Here is a 21,107-nt window from a genome sequence, read left to right as displayed (position 1 = left end):
AGCAGAGTGAAACACTCCTCTTCCCCAAAAGCAGCCTCCCTAACAGACTGGTCCTAGCATGTCCTGAAAAAGATTTTTGCTTCTCCATAAAGAGAATGTAAATGGTTACACCTGCTTTTCCTAGCAACCATATCAAAGAACCAGATCAAAAGCAAATTCTGTTTTTGCCTGGCAAGGGGGACCTTCAGGATCCTCCTGTTTGCTGGGGTTAGGTGGTCAGGACTGCATTTCAGGAAAGGGTGACTGTAATGAGCATCAACAGGCCTGCCGAATGATACATAAAATCTTGCTTGAATAATCATGATTACTGCAAGACCCTCTCCATAACAAAACCACTTCCATGTTCTAGGAGATGCCTTCATGGAACAACAGTCACACTATAACAAAAAGATATAGACCATCCACCAAGTAGTGTTTGTTACGGTGGGTACTGACCTATAACTACATCTCACTGATTGCTAGCACTCAGTTGGAGAAGTGATGGTTCATGGGAGCAGCCCAGGATAGTGGAATGAAGGCTGGATTTTAATCTAGTGAAGGCTGAGTATGAATCTAGGCCCCTAAGAGCTACAAGGTGTATCTGAGCAAGTCACTTTAACTCTTCTCATCAGGGTGCCTTACAAATTCTTTTTATTCTAGACCTGTAATCTAAATGGCATAGGGGAAATTCCAGTAAGGAAATTCTCCCCACTAGTGAATATGAACAATTGTCCTATAACTTATAGTCATAAAAAGTTGTCTGGGGGCACTAAGAGGCTAGACACCTTGTTTAGCATTATATAGCTATTATATGTCAGAGGAGGGACCTGAACTCAGATTTTGTGGACTCCCAGATGAATTCTATCCAGTATTCCATGATATCTCTCACTCTACAATTAATAATGCTTACTGAATTGGTTTGAATTAAACCTCGGTTTCCTCATTTGTAAGATGAGGATAATAATCCTTACACTGCTTAACTCACAGGGCTATTGAAAGTATGAGTAAGATGATGATAATGATGATGATGATGATGAAAATGATTAGTATATACTCATCTAAAAGAAAATCCAGTGTCAAGAAAGAAATGAGAAATAGTAAATTTTGGGAAGACCTAAAGCAATGACCTAAGAAAAGTTTATTAGGCAGCAGGGGCATACCGAGGTGGCTAGACTTGGAGTCAAGAAGACCTGGGTTCAAATTCTGTCTCTGCTATATACTAGCTATATATATACTAGATTCATTGCCCCCAGGCAAGTCTGTAAGATTCTAAGTAACAAATGAATCACAGATTGCATTGGTGAGGAGGGAATTTCCAGTTTCACAAAATTAAATCACTGGTCTATTCTCCCCTTACTTCCTCTCCCCCTAAAAAAAGATATGGTCCTGATGTTTTTTTTAAATCATCATTGAATGCAACTGAGCTTTTATTTCTGTGAAGCCCAAGAAACAAAAGAAGCTACAGTAAAGGCTAAGTGAATATTAGGCAATATTTTAATGAAATACTTGAAACTAAAACGCTACAACAGAGTCAACCACTACTGGGTAAGTGGCCAGCTATTCAGTAAGACAGAAGAGAAAGCTGGAGTTCACTCACAGAAAGTTAGAGATGGAAGGTGTCTTGAAGATTAGCTATACCCACTCCCCCATTTTACAGAGGAAAAAAAAATATCAAAGGACCCTGACAGAAGCATTTCATGTTTGGGCAAAAAGGCTTCTCCTTCAAGAAGTCTCTAAGTAAAAAAAAGTGAAGTTTGATCAATTCTCAATCCTTCCTGCCACTAGGTATTAAACATGCTGAAAGGGCAATACTGAACAGAGTCCTTGTTATATTTCAGCTTCTGTGTTTTGTTGTGTCTGTCTACCTGACCTTCTCTGATCAGACAGCAATTCTGTAACCTTCACCCAGCAGCACAGTAAAGCAGTATCATGCTGATCACTGTCACAGAAAACACTGAAGATCTGGATTCCAAGCAGTTTTATGTATATAAATAATGTACTTTCCCCCCATCACTAACTTGCATAAAAATCCAAGGAAACAAGTAATCCTCAGTCTACAAACACACACAAATTAGTTAAGCATGACATTTCCTTTGAAAGTAACTTAATTCCAATAGGACAATGATCAGCTTCCCATAAGTCTTGCCATGAGTTGTAAGAATCAAAATACTTGCTCTTTACCCTAACTGGCTAGGGAATCATGATAAACATGACAAAGTGTCTTCAAATGACTTGACAAAGAATAAAAGGGATCATGGTGTTATTAATAAGCTGTAAGAACTGAGAGGATAGTGTGGCAGACTCAAAGAATTGTTAGAATGAGAACAGATCTTAAGCTTCCAGCCTAAGCAAACTTCATTCATTGTACAAGTACTTACTACAGCAACACGGTGTCCTGTGATTGTGAATGAATGGTCAGTCATTCACGTGACTGTGCTACAATTTGTATGTACTAGAATGGAATCTCTCTGAAGACAACAACTATTTCATGCTTTGTCTTTGTGGCTGCAGTGCCTAGATCACTAACTGACACACAGTAGGAACTGAATAACTACATGTTAAACGAATGAATATTCTTCCTCATTGATTATTCTGAAAACCTTCTCTCCCCTGGTTGTTTCTTGAGGGAATTTTAGTCATTTCACATGTCAGTAAACTAGCATATATTATGCACTTACTACGCACCAAGCACTATTTCAAAAACTTATAAATTGCAGGAAAATATGGTTTAAAACAGTTTTTCCCAAGAAGTCACATGACCTGAATGAAAAGGGATATGACATACAGATAGTTACCTACCCTGGCTCTATTTAAAGACCAGGTGTTGATAAGAACATTGGGCTGGAACACAATTTAAAAAATAACTTTTTTTGGAAGACAATTTTGAAAAATTAAGGCTATTTATTCCAGGCTATAAGGCAATTATTTTTACTCAAACTTGGGGCAAAAATTAAGGTGCTGTTTCTTAAAGTTACAAGTTTATACATACAGTACTATGAAAAGTAAAGAGTAGAAAGTGACTTTTCCAGTCTCTCTCTATTGTGCAGGAAATCTGCTTTCAGTAACTTAATCAACTCAATAGTAAATTTGGCCCAGGAAACTCAACAGCGGCAGCTGTAAGATAGCAATGAGTTCACTCTTCCTCTAGATTCTCCTGACATCTATATGCAACACCAGGCCTCTCTACACAGAGGAAGAGAAAAAGATGCAAAGGCCAAAAATGGTAAGATTATAATGAAAGCGAAAAACTGGGAAAAGGAAAGCGGCCTTGGGAGAGTCTAAGCATGCTAGACATCAGTCATCTTACTTCCCTTTTATTTTCTCAGGGATCTTGCTGTCTGCTAAGGATGTATATGGGAGAGTTGACAACTAACATTTTCCCTTCCACTCAATGATTATACACTGCACATATAAATCTATATAACTACCTAGTTTAAATTTTCCTTTTTTAATGTGCGGATCATGGATCACATTGTTTCATTTAAATCTGTCTAAACAAGTAAGGCTTTTGCAGAAGAAACAAACATTTTCACCAGAAAGCTTTGAATCCGGAGGCTGGTGCCCACTACCTCCCACACCACCTCCCCTCTCCCAACCCCATTTAATTCTCTCCCTTTCATATCCAAACTGCAGCAATGGAACCCGACAGCTCGAGGTTCAAACTTGATACATCATCAGGAAATTATTCCAAAAGCTCTAACTAGATAACTAATTTAATACACTTTGCTTCAAGGTTTATTCCTTGGCCTGCTTCCCAGATATAAAGCATCTCTGGGCAATTATTATGCAGATGCCACAAAAAGGACTTTAAACGGTTGCCACTAATTTAACAAGAGATGTGCTGGCATTTGCTAGAAAGCTGAAAAGAAAAGAAAAATGTGCTCAAAGACCAAAGGCACTTTTAAAAAATATGTACAAAATCTATAGAATAGGTTTTTAAAAAACATTCCTTTGGATTTATTTGCTATTTGATGTAAACACCACCCACAAAGTTTGTGATTCTCTCTCTTTCTCTCCTCCATTTGGTGAACTGAAGACTATTAACAGAGCTCAATGTGGCTCCCATGGACTAATTTAAGTGAAGCTCATGGGAATGGAGCTAATTATGAAAAAAAAAAAGCATTCATTTGAGACCTCTTGTAAACAAATTCTGGGTGTCCTTCAGTTTGGGGACCAAACTTAAATTTAAAAAGTTCTCATCATCATACATTGAAGCAATGTAAAAAACAAAAAAATTAAAAAACCCAACAACAACAACAAAGACTGTCAAATAAATAGATCATCTAGTTCTAAAGCCTTGTCCAGTGGGAAAATTGATGTGTGCTCTTTCTATACTATATTTAATACTTATGGCTTTGATTTTGGAACACATATGCTAAGATTCCCAGAATCTGGCAAAGTTTACAGGAAGCTACACTCCTCAGTAACCCATGATCCTTTTCGGGGGAGGAAGAAGAGTTTTATAACCCCACATTTTCTTATTTACAAATCAATTGGCTGAAATGAAATAAACATGAGTGAAGTTGCTACATGCAACAAGATGCAAAGTGCTATATAGACAAGAACAGCAATTCCTTTTCTGATCTGATTTCTAAAGTTCTACTTATAGCTTCTACCATGCAACAATGAATTCACAGATATCTATGAATACTTCTGACTGTTCTGGGGACATTCCTTCTGTTCACCTTCAGACCAGGGAAAAATACACTGTAAAGAACAATGAGTGCAAGGCAACACCAATACCAATTAAGGATTCAGATTTGTGTGTGTGTGTGTGTGTGTGTGTGTATTTGTGTGTAATGGCACTGCAATATGGCTGTCTCCTAAAAGAACTGGAACATCAGAGACAGGTCTAGTCAAGCACTGAATTAAATCCATGCCAGGAATAAACAAGATGAAACACAATATACGGATGCAAGAAAGTTACAAGGGTAGTGATGGTACAACTGATAAGATAGAATGCCAAACAGATCTCAAGATAGGGGTGGTAATGGAACTAGCTTGTGCTGAATGTATGAAAATTAAAGACAGTATTTCACTAGAAGAATTCATGGATAAGATCTCCAGGAAAGGAATAGGCGGTGGAGCTGGACTAGCTTTTGTCCTGGCTTTTGTCCTTACAGGTCACTGAAAGATAGGGATGACTAACACATACTGTGGTTAAGCTTTTTGGGGGGTTCCTGCCAAGAGACTAGCTATACAAGTGCCAAAAAGCTTTGTAAATCAGATCGCCCAACTGTTTCCTTTGCACCATTTCCAATAACTTATTGACGGACTGATGGATAGACTTACCGCACCTATCACCTACCTCACCGGGCACCTATCCACCATATTTAAATAACGAAAAATGTCAAGTACCTTCCTTTCCCACTTTGGTCCATCAGCTGATATCAATCAGGCAGCTAGCCTGACTGAACAGATGGGGTTGGCAGAGTGCCCCAAAGGCCACTGGGCTCATCAAATGAACCCACCAAAAGAAGCAACTACAAGAAACATAGTCCCAGGGAGGGAAACACAGAATACTAACCTCAGAATTGTGGGTGGCTGAGACAAGTGTACCGTATCTACCTTAGGAGTTTGTACTGCTCAAACCAAGAGGAAGGAATTTTTTTTTTCTGTTTTCCCAAACACTAACTTAGCCTCAGAAACTGAGAGGCTAATGACAGTAATGAAAAGAAGATTAGAAAGGAAAGAAGAGAGTAGCCAGCAAGTCTAAGAAGCAAAGATACTCAATGAGGGGCAGCAAGGTGGCATAGTGGATACAGCACCAGCCCTGGAGTCAGGAGGACCTGAGTTCAAATCTGATCTCAGACACATAACACTTATTAGCTGTGTGACCCTGGGCAAGTCACTTAACTCCAACTGCCTAAAAAAAAATGCACAACGAAATCACTCTCTACTTTCAGGAAGACTTTTCCTTTTGTGTGTGTGTGTGAAGGAATAATTCCTTTGCCTTCTTCATATCTGAACAATTGTAACTGATGATGAATTATAGTTTGTTAGAAAACTACAAATGAGAAGATGTGCTTCCTACCTTAAGCCTCAGTCCCTAAGGTGACCCACCAGGCAATCCTCCCCACAAAGAAGTTACAGTGCAGATCAGTCAAAATGTGGTTCTACAGAGTCATTATAAATGGTACAATAAGATATTACAGAAATTCACAAAAGTTATTCCAAAGGGAAAAAATAAATTATCTCATATAAAATAATCCATGATGATCTCTCATGTTCCTCTCCTGAGGAACCTCTTGAGCTCCTAACTTTGGCGAGATTGGGGTGTGCTCGCTGCCAGCCATCTGCACCATACTGGCTCCCCAGATGTTGTCTGGAGGCCTTTTCATTCCAGAGGGTTCTATAGGACCCATTCCCACACAAAACTGGATCTTATGAGAAATTAAATGAGTCTAGAGTTTTGGAGAAACTGGATAAGGACCTGGTAGACAAACTTGTATTGAGCGATGGTCTGGATCATGAACATTCTCTGTTCTCTCAGGTGTCTCAACATCATAGGCACGTCTACCTTCTGGAAATTGAAGGGAAAAGAAAACATTAAGTCTTAAAACAGTAAAAGAGAAGAGCACCTATCTTCTGTGTAAGATTTACTAAAAAGAATAGTTAATTTTTCCAGAAAGCAAGATGATAATCCTGGTTAATAATTGTGGGTATGGTTGATAATCACAGCAGATAGATGAAACACCAATAGAGCACTGATCCTGAAGTCAGGAAGACCTGAGTTCAAATCCAGCCTCAGACACCTACTAGCTATATGACCCTGGGGAATTCACTTAACCTCTATTTGCCTCAGTTTCCTCAATTGCAAAATGAGGATGATAGTAGCACTTTCCTTGAGGGCTGTGAGGATCACATGAAATAATATTTGTAAAGCATTTAGCACAGTGCCTGGCACACAGTAGGTGTTATACAGATGCTTATTCCCTTCCCTTCCATAATCCAGCCAATGAGTCACTACTGATACATGATGGCAGTATTAGATCAAAAGATGTAAGCCAATTCTTGTCCTGCTACTGATTAAGGTGGCACAGTGGATAAAGAACTAAACTTGAGGAAGGGGAACAATTAAGTTCAAAACCTACCTTGGACAATTTCTTGCTGTGTGACCCTGAGCAAATCACTTACACTTTCTGAGCTTCAATTTACTCATCTGTAAAATGAGGGGGTTAGTTTCAAATCTATAATTCTCATTACACAACAGCGTAACTTTGGACAAGTCATTTAACTTCTCTGGGCATGGTTTTCTCATGTGAAATAGCATGCATCTAAATCATGGGAACACTGTGAGAATCAAATGAGATATTATATGAAAGTGTACTTTGAAAGTATGAAGTAATTACAGTATGAATAGAGTATCACCTAGACTACATATAATTTTGTAGTTAATCTTTTATAGACAAAGTGTTTTTAATGTCTTTGAATAGTTAAACAGTCCATTTAGTGTTAACAGAAAACAATACCTGAATTTCCAGATTTTGGTACAAACATCTTTTATGAGACATCATTCAATATAAATTTCAAGCTACAAAGTAGCTATACACAACGTAATTATAATCCAAACATCTGGTGGATAACAAAGTGGTTTGTGGGGCTGGAGGCAAGGTCAGGAGATATTTCTTATCAGACACCAACGGCCATTTCCATTCATTAAAAACCTTCTTCGGAAAAAATGCAAAAGCCTTATAATGACACCTGTATGTATAAGTTAATGAGGCAGGGCTCTAAGCCTCAGTGCCCTTACAATTTATGACATAAAGTGACATATAAAAGGCAAAGACAACCCGGAAGCTTCAAATAATGGAATAATACAATTCCAATTGTATGCTTTTGCTTAGCATTTAAAGCACAAGAAATCATTTTTAAAAAATACTAGACACACCTACAATGAAATTCATGCTATTTCTCTCTTACACACTCACATTAATGCATTCAATAAGATCTATTAAATGTCTACAATGTGCCTGGCGCTATACTAAGCTCTGGGGATACAGAGACAGAACAAAAAACATAACAGAACAAAAACAGTTCTTGTACTCAGGGATCTTATGTTCTATTGATGGAGAAGAACATGAACAAAGATAAAGAGATAAAATATACAGAAAGTCAACACAAAGCCTTTTCTACAGCTAACTAAACACTGCACACTAAAGACTTAAAAATGGAGTCCTTAGGGACTAAAGAGAAGGGGAAAAAAGATTTGTACACAAGACAAGTCTTACTATGTACCCGGTGCCAAGTGAAGTACTGGGGATACAAATACAAGAAAAAAGAAAGTTATTTCCTGTCCTAAGTGAGATTGCATACTAATTGAGGAAGATTACACATCAAAGGGGAGCTGAAAAGGGGAAGGCATCCACTTGGGGGGTGGGAGAGAATCATGGATGGATGGTCATCTGGGGGCCCTTCCCCAAAATGGAAGCTTCAGGAAGAGCTCACTAATGGGAAGGAGGCCCTGAGCTTCCACCATATTCAAAAATCAAAGGTCAGGCAGTAAGTTCCATGAGGCTAGGGATCTTTTGTTTCTGCCAACTTGTACTCTGTTCCATAGTATCTAGTACCATGAAGACAAGGAAGCCTAAAGATTCAATTAAGGGGCTTTTTCCAGAAAGCAATTCAAGAGATAGAAATGTAATCAGTAAAAATCAGATCCTGCTGAAGGGTACTCAAGGATGGGGTATAGCAGAAAAGCACAGAGACTAGAGTGTGGGCTTGGAAATGTAATCGTTGTGTGAACTCAGGAAAGTCATTTAACTTTTCAAGGATCTTCAGTTTCCTCATTTGCAAAATGAAGAAATCTTTTCACATCTTTAGATTTTTTTAGAAGACAATCTTTAAAATCACTTCCAGCTCTATCATTCCGCAGGTCTATGATTTAAGTCACTGACTCAGGGCATGGAGGACTATAGTAGCTCTAATTCTTTGACCAGGGAACAATACAACTTCCTCAGGAAGATCTCCACGGGATCTCTCCATGACCACCCCTAGCTCTAAGGGACAGTTTAGTAAAAGGATCAACTGAGGCAATTGGCATTTGCTCAGTCTTGCTAGTTGACTCCTCCCCCCTTCCCTCCCAACACAGGGTAAAAAAACCCACAAAAACATTAAGTTCAAGATATCTGCCATGTGCCAAGTAAAAACTTAGCCTTTCTGGGCAGGGGAGGCAGTTGAATCTGTTCAGTCAAGAGAATGTCTTGCAAACTACAGAACTGCCATTTCCAGGGGGGTGGGGGGGGTGGGGAATAGATTGAGCACTAAAATTTTACTGGCAGCATTCAGATAAGTGAAAGCATGAGAAAACAAGATTATAGAGCATGGTGAAGAGTTATGCATAGGATCATCGAATTAAAGCTGGAACTGACCTCTGGTGTCATATAGTCCAATAACCCTCATTCTAGAGAAGAGAAAACAGAGGCCCAGAGAGAGGAAATGCCTTGCCCAAACTCATGCCAAGAATAAGCAGCAGAGGCAGGATTTGAATGCTGGGCTGAATCTTGCATCCAAATCCAGTGATCCATGTGCCATGTGCTGCTGCAACCTTTAGAATATGTCAAAACCTCACAGAGAAACCTCTGGTTCAGTGGTTTTTATTTTTATTTTTTTCTAGGCAATTGGGGGTAAGTGACTTGCCCAGGGTCACACAGCTAGTAAGTGTCAAGTGTTTGGTCTGAAGCCAGATTTGAACTAGAGTCAGGTCCTCCTGACTTCAGGGCCGGTGCTGTATCCACTTTGCCACCTAGCTGCCTGGTTCAGTGGTTTTAATAATCTCTTTCATGATAAGAAAAATATGCAAAAGAAAACTGAGTTCCTAGAGTGAAAAAGCATCTTCCTAACACTGGAAGAACAAATTCTAAGTCATATACAAGTTAGAATGCTAAGGTATTTAATCTAATGGTACTAAAGGCTTCCTATACTGAGAATGGTGGAAATTGGACTGAAGTATGTTTTGAAATTTGGTTGGAAAAAAGGGAATCTAATTTTCTAGCACACAGCCACAGTATTGCACTTTAACCTGGCAAGGTCCAAGGTGGATCTTTGGGAAAGGGGGGAGGATGAAAGGGAAAGGCAGGGAGAAATATAGAAGATAATAACAAGGAACTTCTTTTGTTTTTGGCAAAAGAATGGGGTCTTACTACAAAGAATAAATATGAGAAGATACCTCCTCCATTCCTTTGAAGAGGTAGGAAGTCCATAGGTATGAAACTATCCATTTCCAGATTTTTTCAATGCATTCATCACTGCTGTTGATTTTTTTCTCTACTTCATCTTTTAAAAAAATTCTTTGTTATGGGAGAAATTTAAGCCATGTAAAAACAACAACATTGATAAGATTTGTTTTAAAAAAATAATGGGGCCTGATTTCAATTAGCATGCCTGACCACTGAACCACCTGCCTACTGAACCATAACAAAATTAATATACTTTCTTAACCAATTGATTATGATGGAGAAAGGAACAGATGAAAACCTGTCTCTATCTGTGCTTTTTGTAGGGCAGAGAAAAATAATAAGAGTCATCACATCACCTTTGGCTATCAAGGAGGACAGAAGTTCTCTTTGGCTTTGCTAGGTTCGACCAGAGAATATTCTGGCACACAACGAGGTGCTTAGGAATTCAGTTATGCTCAGCCACACCACAGAGAGCTTGGTTGAGCCAAGCACACAAAAATGAGTCGAAGCCAGGCCCTAGTAGCCAAGCCCATCATTCAGTCCTGTCCTGGCTTTGACGCTCATTGTTTGCATTCTACTGGGCCAATGACATCTGCAGATCAATGAGCCCTTGTGTCATCACATCATCATGGCTCAGGCTTTGATGGCTCTCCAAAGAGCCCAGAACAGAACAACCTTTCATGTCAGGAAAAGCCGACTAAACACTGCTCCTCAAGTTGAACAAAATAGAGGGACAGAGGGAGGTGTAGGAATGGGGAGATGAAAGGGATACAACAAAGCAGAAAAAAGGAGGGGAATCTAAATATGCCTTTCTTTCTCCAATGGATTATCCTGTACTTTCCCACCCGTTATGAGCTACAGACACATAAAAAACATCCCCATATAGAGTGATTTCATGTATTTTACCTAACCAATAACAGCTGTATTTGGATTTGGGTGCCCCCCCCCACCTTTTCCATCAAAGGCACTATGCGGGTGACCGTGAACAGAGAAGAAGAGAGTCACAAGAAAAAATTCTAATATAGGGAGAAAAATGGAAGGAGGTGATAAAAATTTTTATTCATTTAGCTAGTCCCCCATGCCGCATGAGAGTCCATCCCCCTCTCTTAAGAGTGCCTTTTCACAGTAAGAGATGGATGGAACTTCTTTCACCCATTTCCCATCTATATTACACAACATTCTGTAGCTAATCATTCACAGACAAGATTTTTATATGCCTTTGAACAGTGCATAATGTTGAACAGTGTCTAAATTTCCAGGTTTCAATATAAACACCTTTCATAAGATATTATTCAATGTGAATTTCAAACTATAGCCTTGACAGTGTAATTATATAAATTGTAATCCTGATTCTGATAAAGACTGTGCATTATGCTTTCCCATTTAAAACAAAATTTCCTTCTATCTCATCAGTTTTCTGCATTGCTTAAGCAAAGGTTATATTAGAACTTTTACAACCACAAAGTGTTAACCACCAAGCACCACCTAGGGAAAAGAGTGGCAGGCAGATGTTTTCTCCTGCCTCTTTTAGGCCAGACTTTGTTCCTTGTAATTCTACAACATTAATTTTCAATTATTTCGTGATTGTTGTTCTTTGCATTTACATAATTGTAGTCACTGTGTATACTGTCTTCCTAACTCTGCTTACTTCATTTTGCATTCCTTGAAGTCTTTCTATGCTTCTATGGATTCATCAAGGGCAACTGGGTGGCACAGTGGATACAGTACTGGCTTTGGACTCATCTTCATGAACTCAAATCTGGCCTCAGACACTTACTTACTAGCTGTGTGACCCTGTGTAAGTCACTTAACTTTATTTGCCTCAGTTCCTCATCTGTAAAATGAGACAGAGAAGGAAACGGCAAACCACCCCAGTATCCCAAAATGAGGTCACAAAGAGTCAGATACAACTGAACATCAAATGTATTCATCATGTTTGCTATTTCTTACAGCACAATAATATTCATACCACACTTTGTTAAGCTATTCCTCAATCAACGGTGACCCACTTTGTTTCTAGGAAGGTTCTACTATTACCATTTATTCTTTAAATTTTGCTGGTCTTATCTAAGCTATATTGAACACTCAAGACTGTAGGAAGTATGAATTCTTTTCGTGCAGTCCCTCTACCCCATGGAAGTAATGGAATAACAGCCTAAGTGAACTGAAGATTCAGAATAGCAAACTATTCCAACAAGTAGAGAGGAAGTCACATCTCTACATACTGAGACCTTGGGGATCAGCTATCATAAAGCATATTAACAGCTGATTCTACAATACAGCAAATTGACCTCTTTTAAAAAATAATTTACTGCCAGTAAAAGAAAACATATTCTCATAAGACATCTTTATTATGACCAGCATTTGGATGTGTGATATTTGGGTTAATGAATGAGGTTTGTCCAACGTTTCTATTTTTTTTTTGAGCCAATACCTGGACAAGTCAGAATTAGTGTGGGAAAAAAATACCTCAAAAGTATACAATAAAAATAACCCATTACGAAAACAGCCCACAACGAAATCAGAGGGTCTGAAAAAGAGTGTAAGTTTCTTAAAGCAAATGCAAAATGCGAAGAGGATTTTAAAATGTCTGTCTCCAAATGTCCACTTCTCGTTGTATCACCCCCTGTATCCGTGTGCTTGACACTTTAAAAAGGGTTTCCATAGATTTTAGCTTCTCTGATTCTCACAAGAGTCTCTGTCAGTAGGTAGCGTAGGTAGTAGTATCACAATTTTACACATAAGGAAAATAAGGATAAGGAATACTTTTTGTCATTATAATTGGTTTCTTTGGTAATGTGATGGATTTTATTTCATACATTTAAAACCATTATTTTAAGGAGGTCCATAGGTTTCAGTAGACTACCAAAGGGATCCCATAATAATAAAAATAGAATAATAATGATCAGTATTTCTCTAATGCTTTAAGACTTGCACAGTGCTTTGCAAATATCATCTCATGTTATCTCAATAACCCTGGAAGGCAGATGCTTTTATAATCATCATTTTACAGATGAGGAAATCAAGGAACAGAGTGCTAACCTTGCTCAGGTTCATATTATCTAGTGTTTGAGGTTATATTTAAACTCAGGTCTTACTGACTCCAAATCTAGCATTCCATCCACTCTGTCTTTATGACCACAAAAATCATTAAGGGCCCCCATTCTAGTTCAACCTCTTCATTTGACAAACTGGGAAAATTTGGCCCAGATTAGTAAACTCACTTCAACAGGAAACCTTGGTCTGGAAAACTAGAAATAACAATTTGGGGAGGAGTAGACAAAAAAGGATAGGAATGAAACATTTTCATTTACAAACCAATTTGTATACACTATCTTTCTCCCCTTGAGAAAATGTCATTTTTCCATCATGTAGACTTATCTCCTAAAGACGGTCACATGGAATACAAACCAACTTACTTCATTGTGCTCCAAGCAGCATATCATCAGCTCAGTAAGAATGACCACCCCTGTCCTCCCCACACCAGCACTGCAGTGAACAACAATTGGAGGGTTGCAATTCTTGGTATTATCCAACATGCTGTTGGTATGGCGACGCACTGACTGTATCTCCTCCAAATATGCTGTAAGACAAAATGCAAATCATGTTGCAGAAATCCTACATGGTTTCATATAAAGATTGAAAAAATTCAGAGAGTCATTTTTTTTTCCTTTTAAGTGACAATAATTTACAGTTCTTACAAGACACTAATTATTTGGCCAGTACCCACGGTGCAGTCTTGGATCCAGAAAGTACCAGCTGGGAGTCAATTAGTCCATGGGAGAGTTTGGTCCTTTAAATTAAATAGTTCTTTTTAAAAAATTAAATTCTGGTTTTTCCCTTCTGCAAATCCCCAAGTCCCATAAGCAGATGATTCTAGACATTACTTACAGCAATTCCTGCTATTAACAGACTGGGATCAGAACAACAGCAAGGTCCCCTTGAAACTCTTGCCTGTCAAAGCCAATTTCTGGGGAAAGAGAGCATCCATCTGCCCCTTTCTTCCCTTCCCTTGTAGAATGGGCATGAATGTCAACTGAGACTTGACTTCATTTTTTGGTTCTAAAATGGAGATTAAATAGACTTTTTCTGGACTTTGTGTTCACTATGGTTTTCATTCTGTTATGACTGAGGCATTAAATTAAATAACTTAAGATTAGCTTCAACATGTGTCATGTTTTTCCCCCATCAAATTGTATCCCTTTCCATCTCCTGCCTGGCAGAATAGGTGTGTAGTGTTCTGTCCAATGTCCAGCCTGATACTCATGCTTTACTGCTATTTGTGACGGAAAGACCGATATTACAAAGACACAGGGGCCAGTTAGTAACAAAATGGGTCACTGAGAACAAGGAGGGAATAAATATCTGAAAATCATGTGTTATCCAGAAGTCTTACTTTAATAAATATGGTAAAAGTCAATCTTAATTGACATTTTGCAGTGATTAAATTGATAAATTTCCTACTTGTGAATCATTTCATCCATATTACAAAATTTAAAACAAATAAAGTCAAAGGAAACATGACTAAGCTAGTGAAAAGTTCTAAACATTTAATTCAATTTAAATATTTACTGAAGATATTGCAAGTTAAAAGAATTCATGATACTTATCTGTTCAAGATACTGTATAGAAACTTAAAAACAGTTATTTTTTAAAAAAATCTACTTCCAGCAAGATTTGATGTGGTTTACAAAATTTTAAACAATAACAATGCAAGACAGAATTATTAAGGATTGAACTAATAAGATAAACCATTTAAGAGGAATACATGAATAGCGTTACCAGGCATTTGAGATAAGCTAATTACTACTATTAGGGACTGAGTCTGGCTCTAAGTTTCCCAGTAGCTAAGGTTAAAAAAAAAGGGAGAAACAGTAGATTACATAGTATTCCAAATATGATAAAAGACAACATGTAAATCTGTCTGCAGACAACCTTTATTCCGCAAGTATGAAATTTATCATGTGGGTTTTTGAACAAGGGAAATGAGATTTGATAAATAGGGCTCAACAACTGCATAAGAAAGTTCAAAGTCCTATTCAAAAAGATGATATATCTGTTAGCGGTCTTTAACAAGCATGGGTATAATATCATAGAGTAATTTAATGAAGAAATTTCTTAAGAGACTAAGATAATACTCTCTAGGTCTGCTGATGATGTAGCTTAAAAGTATAAACCTTAGACAATCTGAAAGAATATTTATCTAAAACATGCATTAGAAAATTTTAGATTTGTTAAGCCAGACTTATTGAATTACTCACATACCTACAACCAACAAAACATAGTCTTTTCTAATATTCCCTAATCCATATTCTTTCACCATTTCAAACCAAACTCTTCAATTAGATTAAATAGGAGAAAATTTAATGTCTTTTCAATTAACTTCTGGGATAAAATATTTCTTTGAGCTCTAGTCAGTTACTAAACTGATTGGTTTTAGGCATTGCCTCCTCCCCCCTTTTTTCACTTTCATTACCCTAGCAGAGTTTTAATTTGTGAAGAAACCAAAGAAAGGAAAAAATGGGGGGTTGAAATGAGGGGAAGAGTAGGACACTGAGAGCTCAATTTCAGGATCTGGACATTATGCCTTCTCACCTTGCTGGGTGATGTTCTGAGCAACACTGAATCTCTCCACAAAGGACAGATTTTTTTTTTGAACAACAGGCTGTGCCCCAGGGCAAAGTCCAACTTTGGCCTCACTCTACTACAAATAATGGAATATTCATAAGGGTTACATGACTATGTATCAGAATTGAAGCAAGAGATAAAAATGAAATAAAAAACAAATAAAAGCTTTAGAGGAAAGAAATGGAAAGAGAATAGCTTATAAAAGAAAGGGGACAAATCCTACTCAAGTAATGAACTCCCTAAAAACTAGAATTGACCAAACTTTTATGAGGCAGTAAGAAATATTAGAACAGAATCAAAATATTTTTTTAAAAAAAGAGGAAGAAAATTTAAATTACTTGATTTAAATAACCATTGATTTTGAAAACTTCCCAGACCTTTTTGAAACCAAGAGATAAAGTAAAAATAGAATCTACCAATCACCTCCTGAAGGGAACCCCAAAAGGAGAAATTCCAGGAAGGTCACACCCAAAATACAAAGTTTCCCTACAGAAGAAAAAAAAATCCTTGGATCCAGAGAAAAGCAATTCAGATACCTAGGCACTATAGTCAGGATCACTATGGCTGATATAACTAAAAAACAAGATAAAATCTTATAATATAATACTTCAAAAGGCCAAAGATAAAGGCCTACAACTAAGAATAACTTATTTAAAAAAGTTGACCTTTAATGGAATAAAGAATTTCCATGCAGTTATTATGGAAATACCACATGTGAATAGGAACTTTAAAATACAAATCCCAAAAGTTCAGAGAAACCTAGAAAAGCAAATATATTTGAGCAGATGGCAGATGTATGGTGAAATAATTCTCACATTTTCTAGAGGTAGAAGAAACAAGTGTTCCTTTAGGATCTTAATGTCTTTAAAGGGTTTTTGAGAACTAAAAACAAAAACAGAGGTGCTGGAGTAGACGGGTTCTGTTCTCATGGTTGGGAGAAGGGAAACAGAAGGAAGCTTGTTGCAAAGCTGAAAGGACTACACTAGTACAGAAAAGGGAACAGCTAGGTGGCACAGTGAATAGGGTACTGGGCTCAAATCTGGCCTCAGACACTTAGGAGCTGTGTGACCACGAGCAAGTCACTTAACCCTGTTTGCCTCAGTTTCCTCATCTGCAATATAAGCTGGAGAAGGAAATAGCAAACCACTCCAGTATCTTTGCCAGGGAAACCCCAAACAGGGTCACGAAGAGTCAGACGTGATTGAAATGACTGAATGACAACAAAGTATAGAAGAGATGAAGAAGGGGGTGGAATCTGCTAGTTCTCATAACTCAAGTGCACAAAAAGAAAGATATACATAGGCATCAAGGAATGAGGAATGTAGGCATCAGATGAGCCTCACTTATCTGAAAAAGACAAAGGAGAGTAAAACACCCACACCCACAGCCACACCACCCCCTCACCCCCAACATACCCAAGGCTGGTGTAGAAATACATCAAACTCAACAGGGAAACAAGCAAGGATTGGGAGAAAGGGGATGTGTTACACAGCATTAAGGAGGATGATAGCTCCTTAAAGGAAAGAATAGCTGTAAGCCAAACAAATCTTCCTGATCCTGAAGGAGGGAGCAAAAGGAGAAAAAAAGAATAAAGAAAAATAGAATCTCAGGGGATACCTTACCCAGAATACCCTTCCACCTCTCTCAATTGCTCTCATGAGTTTATGATAAAGAATACAATTCAGTACATGAAGGGATTCACCACAGATGCTTATAAGCACTATTCTCCAACTCCCTAGGGATAGAAAAGAGAACCTGGGCTGGAATGTCAGGATAGAGGTTTTAATTCAACAGCAGGAAAAAAAAGTTCCTTAGAGTGACAGAGAATAGAAAATCAATCACACAAGTGGAAAATGACTGAATACATTGTGGTATATATGCATGTAATGAAATATTGGTTTGTAAGAAATTATGAAGATCATTTCAGGTGATCCTAAGTAGACCGAACTAATGCAGAGTGAAGTAAGCAGAACCAGGAGAACAATTCCTACAAGGACAGGGGTTCTGATCAATGCAACGATCAACCATGTTTCAAGAGACATACGATGAAGCACCTCCTGACTGAGAGATGATGGACAGAAGAGACATACATCTTTGGACCTGAACACTGTGTGAATTCATTTTGTTTAACTTTGCTTAATTGTTATCAAAGTCTATTCTTTCTTTTCTTTTCTCAATTTTCAATGGAGGAGGGAAGAAATGGTCAGTATGCTAAAAAATTCAATTTTTTTTCAAATGCAAAGAAAACTGAAGGAGGTGCAGAAGGAAGCACGAGCAAGAAAAGCAGTTGTGAAAGTAATGTACAGAAGTTATCATACACACATACATACATATATTTTAAAGCAAATGCTATGAAATGGAGATTCAGAGTCTCATAGAGAATCTTTTTATGTTCTATTACATGTATAGAAATGTTCTTTTTTGATATTTAAGTTCAAGATGAAAAAAATAGAAATGATCTGTTTCTTGCCTTTTGTTTCTAGGCAGGGCAACATCTAAATTACTCCAGGAAAAATATAGTTTATTATTCATGTAAAAACCCAGAGAAACTAATTCTATAACCTTCTCTTCATAAAACTTTCATGAATTCTAGTCTGAGAAGGGCCCCCCAAAATAATTTGATCACACACAGACATACACCACAGAGCAGTGGAAAGCGATTAATTTGAAATCAGAGCACCTGGGTTTGAATCTCAGCTCTGCAACTTACAATCTGTGTGACTTTGGGCAAATCAATTATCTTGACATAGATTTCCTCATCCATAAAACAAAAAGGTGAAACTAAATAATCTCAAAGGTCCTCTCTAGATCCCCTAGTACTTTAGGTAAGTGAAAGCCTCAACCAGAAGGAACAAATGATTGATTTTCTATTCTCTCTCATTCTTAGTCAGGAACTTTTTTTTTTTCTGCTGGTGAATTAAAACCTCTATCCTGACATTCAAGCCCAGGTTCTCTTTTCTCTCCCTAGAGAGTTGCAGAACAGCGCTTACGGGCATCTGTGGTGAATCCCTTCATGTACTGAACTGTATTCTTTATCATAAACTCATGAGAGTAACTGAGAGAGGTGGAAGGGTACTCTGGGTGTGAGGAAATGAAAACAGCAAAGATCAGAAAGATGTCAGTATCATCAGATAGTATGAAATTCAAAGATCGTGGACCTATGCTGGCAGAACAGGCAACTGGAAGTGCCTATGGGAGGCAAGGAGGACACAGATTCTTCCTATAAGCCCTGTGAAGTTGGGAGAGGAGAAAGGAGTGACCAGTATTTAAAGAGGTAGAATCCTTTAGGAAAAACAAGGTTTCAGTTAATGCAAGCAGTTAGGAGGAGTGTAAGACGATGAGACGGAGAAGCAATGTAGCATATACCTAAGTCTCTGCTACTGAGGTAACAAAAGTTAGGGTGTACCTTAGCTGTAATAGTGCTAAAGCTGATCGAATGTCCCTGCTAAAGCTAGCACCAATATGGTCAGCCCCCAGGAGTCGGGGGAGACACAAAACTGCTTAAGAAGATGTAAACCAGACTAAAGAGGAAACACAGTAGGTCGAAGTTTTGATGCCAATCAGCAGTGGGGTGGAACCTGTGAACAGCTGCTGTCCTGCCTGAGTGACAGGAAGACCCAGTCTCAGAAACAAAAGGGGGGGGCACTGGGGGAAGAGTTACAGGATCAAAGAATGTTTTCACTTTAACAAACTGTAACCAAGAATACAACATAGGTAATAAGTATGTGCTGTTAGCACTGTAACCTTGACTCTTCAGTGAGACTCTTTAGTACTTTACTCTTTCTTGTGTGGCTTGTCTTCAGATGGCAAAGCAATTCAGCAACTGCATTCATGAAACACAGAACTTACATAAAAAGCCTTGGACATCCTCTGGACAACCATGATCTGGCCAGTCAGTATATTGCAAGTGCCACACTGTCCTCTCCTGCCCAGACAAAAGATGCTTGACCTTCAGACCTGTGGTAGCATAGCAACCAGAATCAGTTCGGAACTTTGTGGTCACCTTGAACTTGCCATAGGTGGCTGAGCTGTGCTTAGAGCCCAGTTTGGGCCAGTACCGATGGCTCTTGGTTCTTCCGCTTTCCTAAACCACGCACACATATACACACACATACACACACACATACACAAAAAGCAAAAATGAAAATGGGTTCAATTCAATTCAAGAAACATTAAGCTATACTGTGTGTATAGTACTATGCTGGCAGGGGGAAGGTACGATATAAATTTCAGACAGTGCCTGCTTTCATGGAGATTACAACCCCTGAGAAGTTATGACTTAAAAGCATTACAATAGGCAGTATTACATGATAAATGCATTTTTGAGTCACAAAGCAAAGTGCTATATGAGAGGTCCCGGGGGAAAAGGTGGTTGACATCAGTTTTCTCCCCCTTATGGGGAGAACCTGATGCCCAATCAAATGCTGAGAAGAATGGCTTCTCTGTGAAAAAAGTAACCTGGAACAGTGTCTAGCAGAATGTGAATTCTCCATAAGATTTAGATAATTGTAACAATCATTACACAAGCAAGTATAACATTGGAAATTTTTAAAAAATTTTCATTACTTCCCATGAGATAGAATATTAAAGTATCTTCCTGATGCTAAAACTCAAGAACAATCTGCTTGTCCTCAATGGTCTTCCATAAATTTCCTCATGAAGAACACAACCCCAAAACTCAGACATATCTTATCATCCCACCCTAGGTACTTTCCCATCCTGAATATTCAATAGCAATATAATACCTCAAAAATTTACAAAATCATTTCACCAGTTTGGTCACCAAGACAACACTGCTTACAAATTAATATCTAAATGGAAACATCTGGACAAATGGGAAAAATCAAATCAAATTTTATAGAAGATAGAAAATACTGGAATGCAGGGCTAAAAAAAAAAAAGCAGAATTAATCATGGGTTAAGAAGATCTTAGAATCATAATGAAAAAGTACTTTAGGAGTTATTTAATCCAAACATCTAATTTTACAAGTGAGGATGCAGAAAATCAGAGAGGTTAAGCAAACTTGGTCAGGATTGTACAGGTAGTAAGTGAACCAGAGTGTAAGCTCGACTCCACTGACTCCAAATCCAGTGTTCTCTTCATTGGCCCATGGGGTTCTTAAACCTGGAATCTATGAACTTACTTTTTTTTTTTTAATAATTATATTTCAATATGATTGGTTTTCTTCCTAATCCTATGTATTTTGTTTTACACATTTAAAAACAATGTTCTGAATAGTCCATTGCCTTCACCAGACTCCCAAAGGGTAAGACACCAAAAAGTATAGTATGTATATATTTTGGCTTAGAGTCATTCTGAAA

The 21,107-nt window shown here is 38.0% G+C and overlaps 1 protein-coding gene across 2 annotated transcripts in view; it reads right to left on the bottom strand.

Annotated features, from left to right (window-relative positions):
• The window catches only part of PTPN14 (protein tyrosine phosphatase non-receptor type 14), a 259,512-nt gene that overhangs the window by 5,002 nt on the left and 233,403 nt on the right, over nt 1-21,107 (bottom strand). For both annotated transcript variants that reach the window (XM_021007778.2, XM_021007777.2), the window contains 3 exons: nt 19,635-19,869; nt 13,577-13,740; nt 1-6,502 (listed from right to left, as the gene is read on the bottom strand). The exon at nt 1-6,502 is cut by the window's left edge and continues 5,002 nt beyond it. In XM_021007778.2, the coding sequence (XP_020863437.1) occupies nt 6,374-6,502; nt 13,577-13,740; nt 19,635-19,869 (528 nt within the window). In that variant the 3' untranslated portion in view covers nt 1-6,373. The remainder of the gene's footprint in view (nt 6,503-13,576; nt 13,741-19,634; nt 19,870-21,107) is intronic.

The sequence above is a fragment of the Phascolarctos cinereus genome, unplaced genomic scaffold, assembly GCF_003287225.1.
Source record: "Phascolarctos cinereus isolate Bilbo 61053 unplaced genomic scaffold, phaCin_HiC Scaffold_5;HRSCAF=322, whole genome shotgun sequence".
Taxonomy (NCBI): Eukaryota; Metazoa; Chordata; class Mammalia; order Diprotodontia; family Phascolarctidae; genus Phascolarctos; species Phascolarctos cinereus.
The sequence above is the reverse complement of the archived record's forward strand: the minus strand, read 5'-3'. Positions and strand labels throughout refer to the sequence as shown.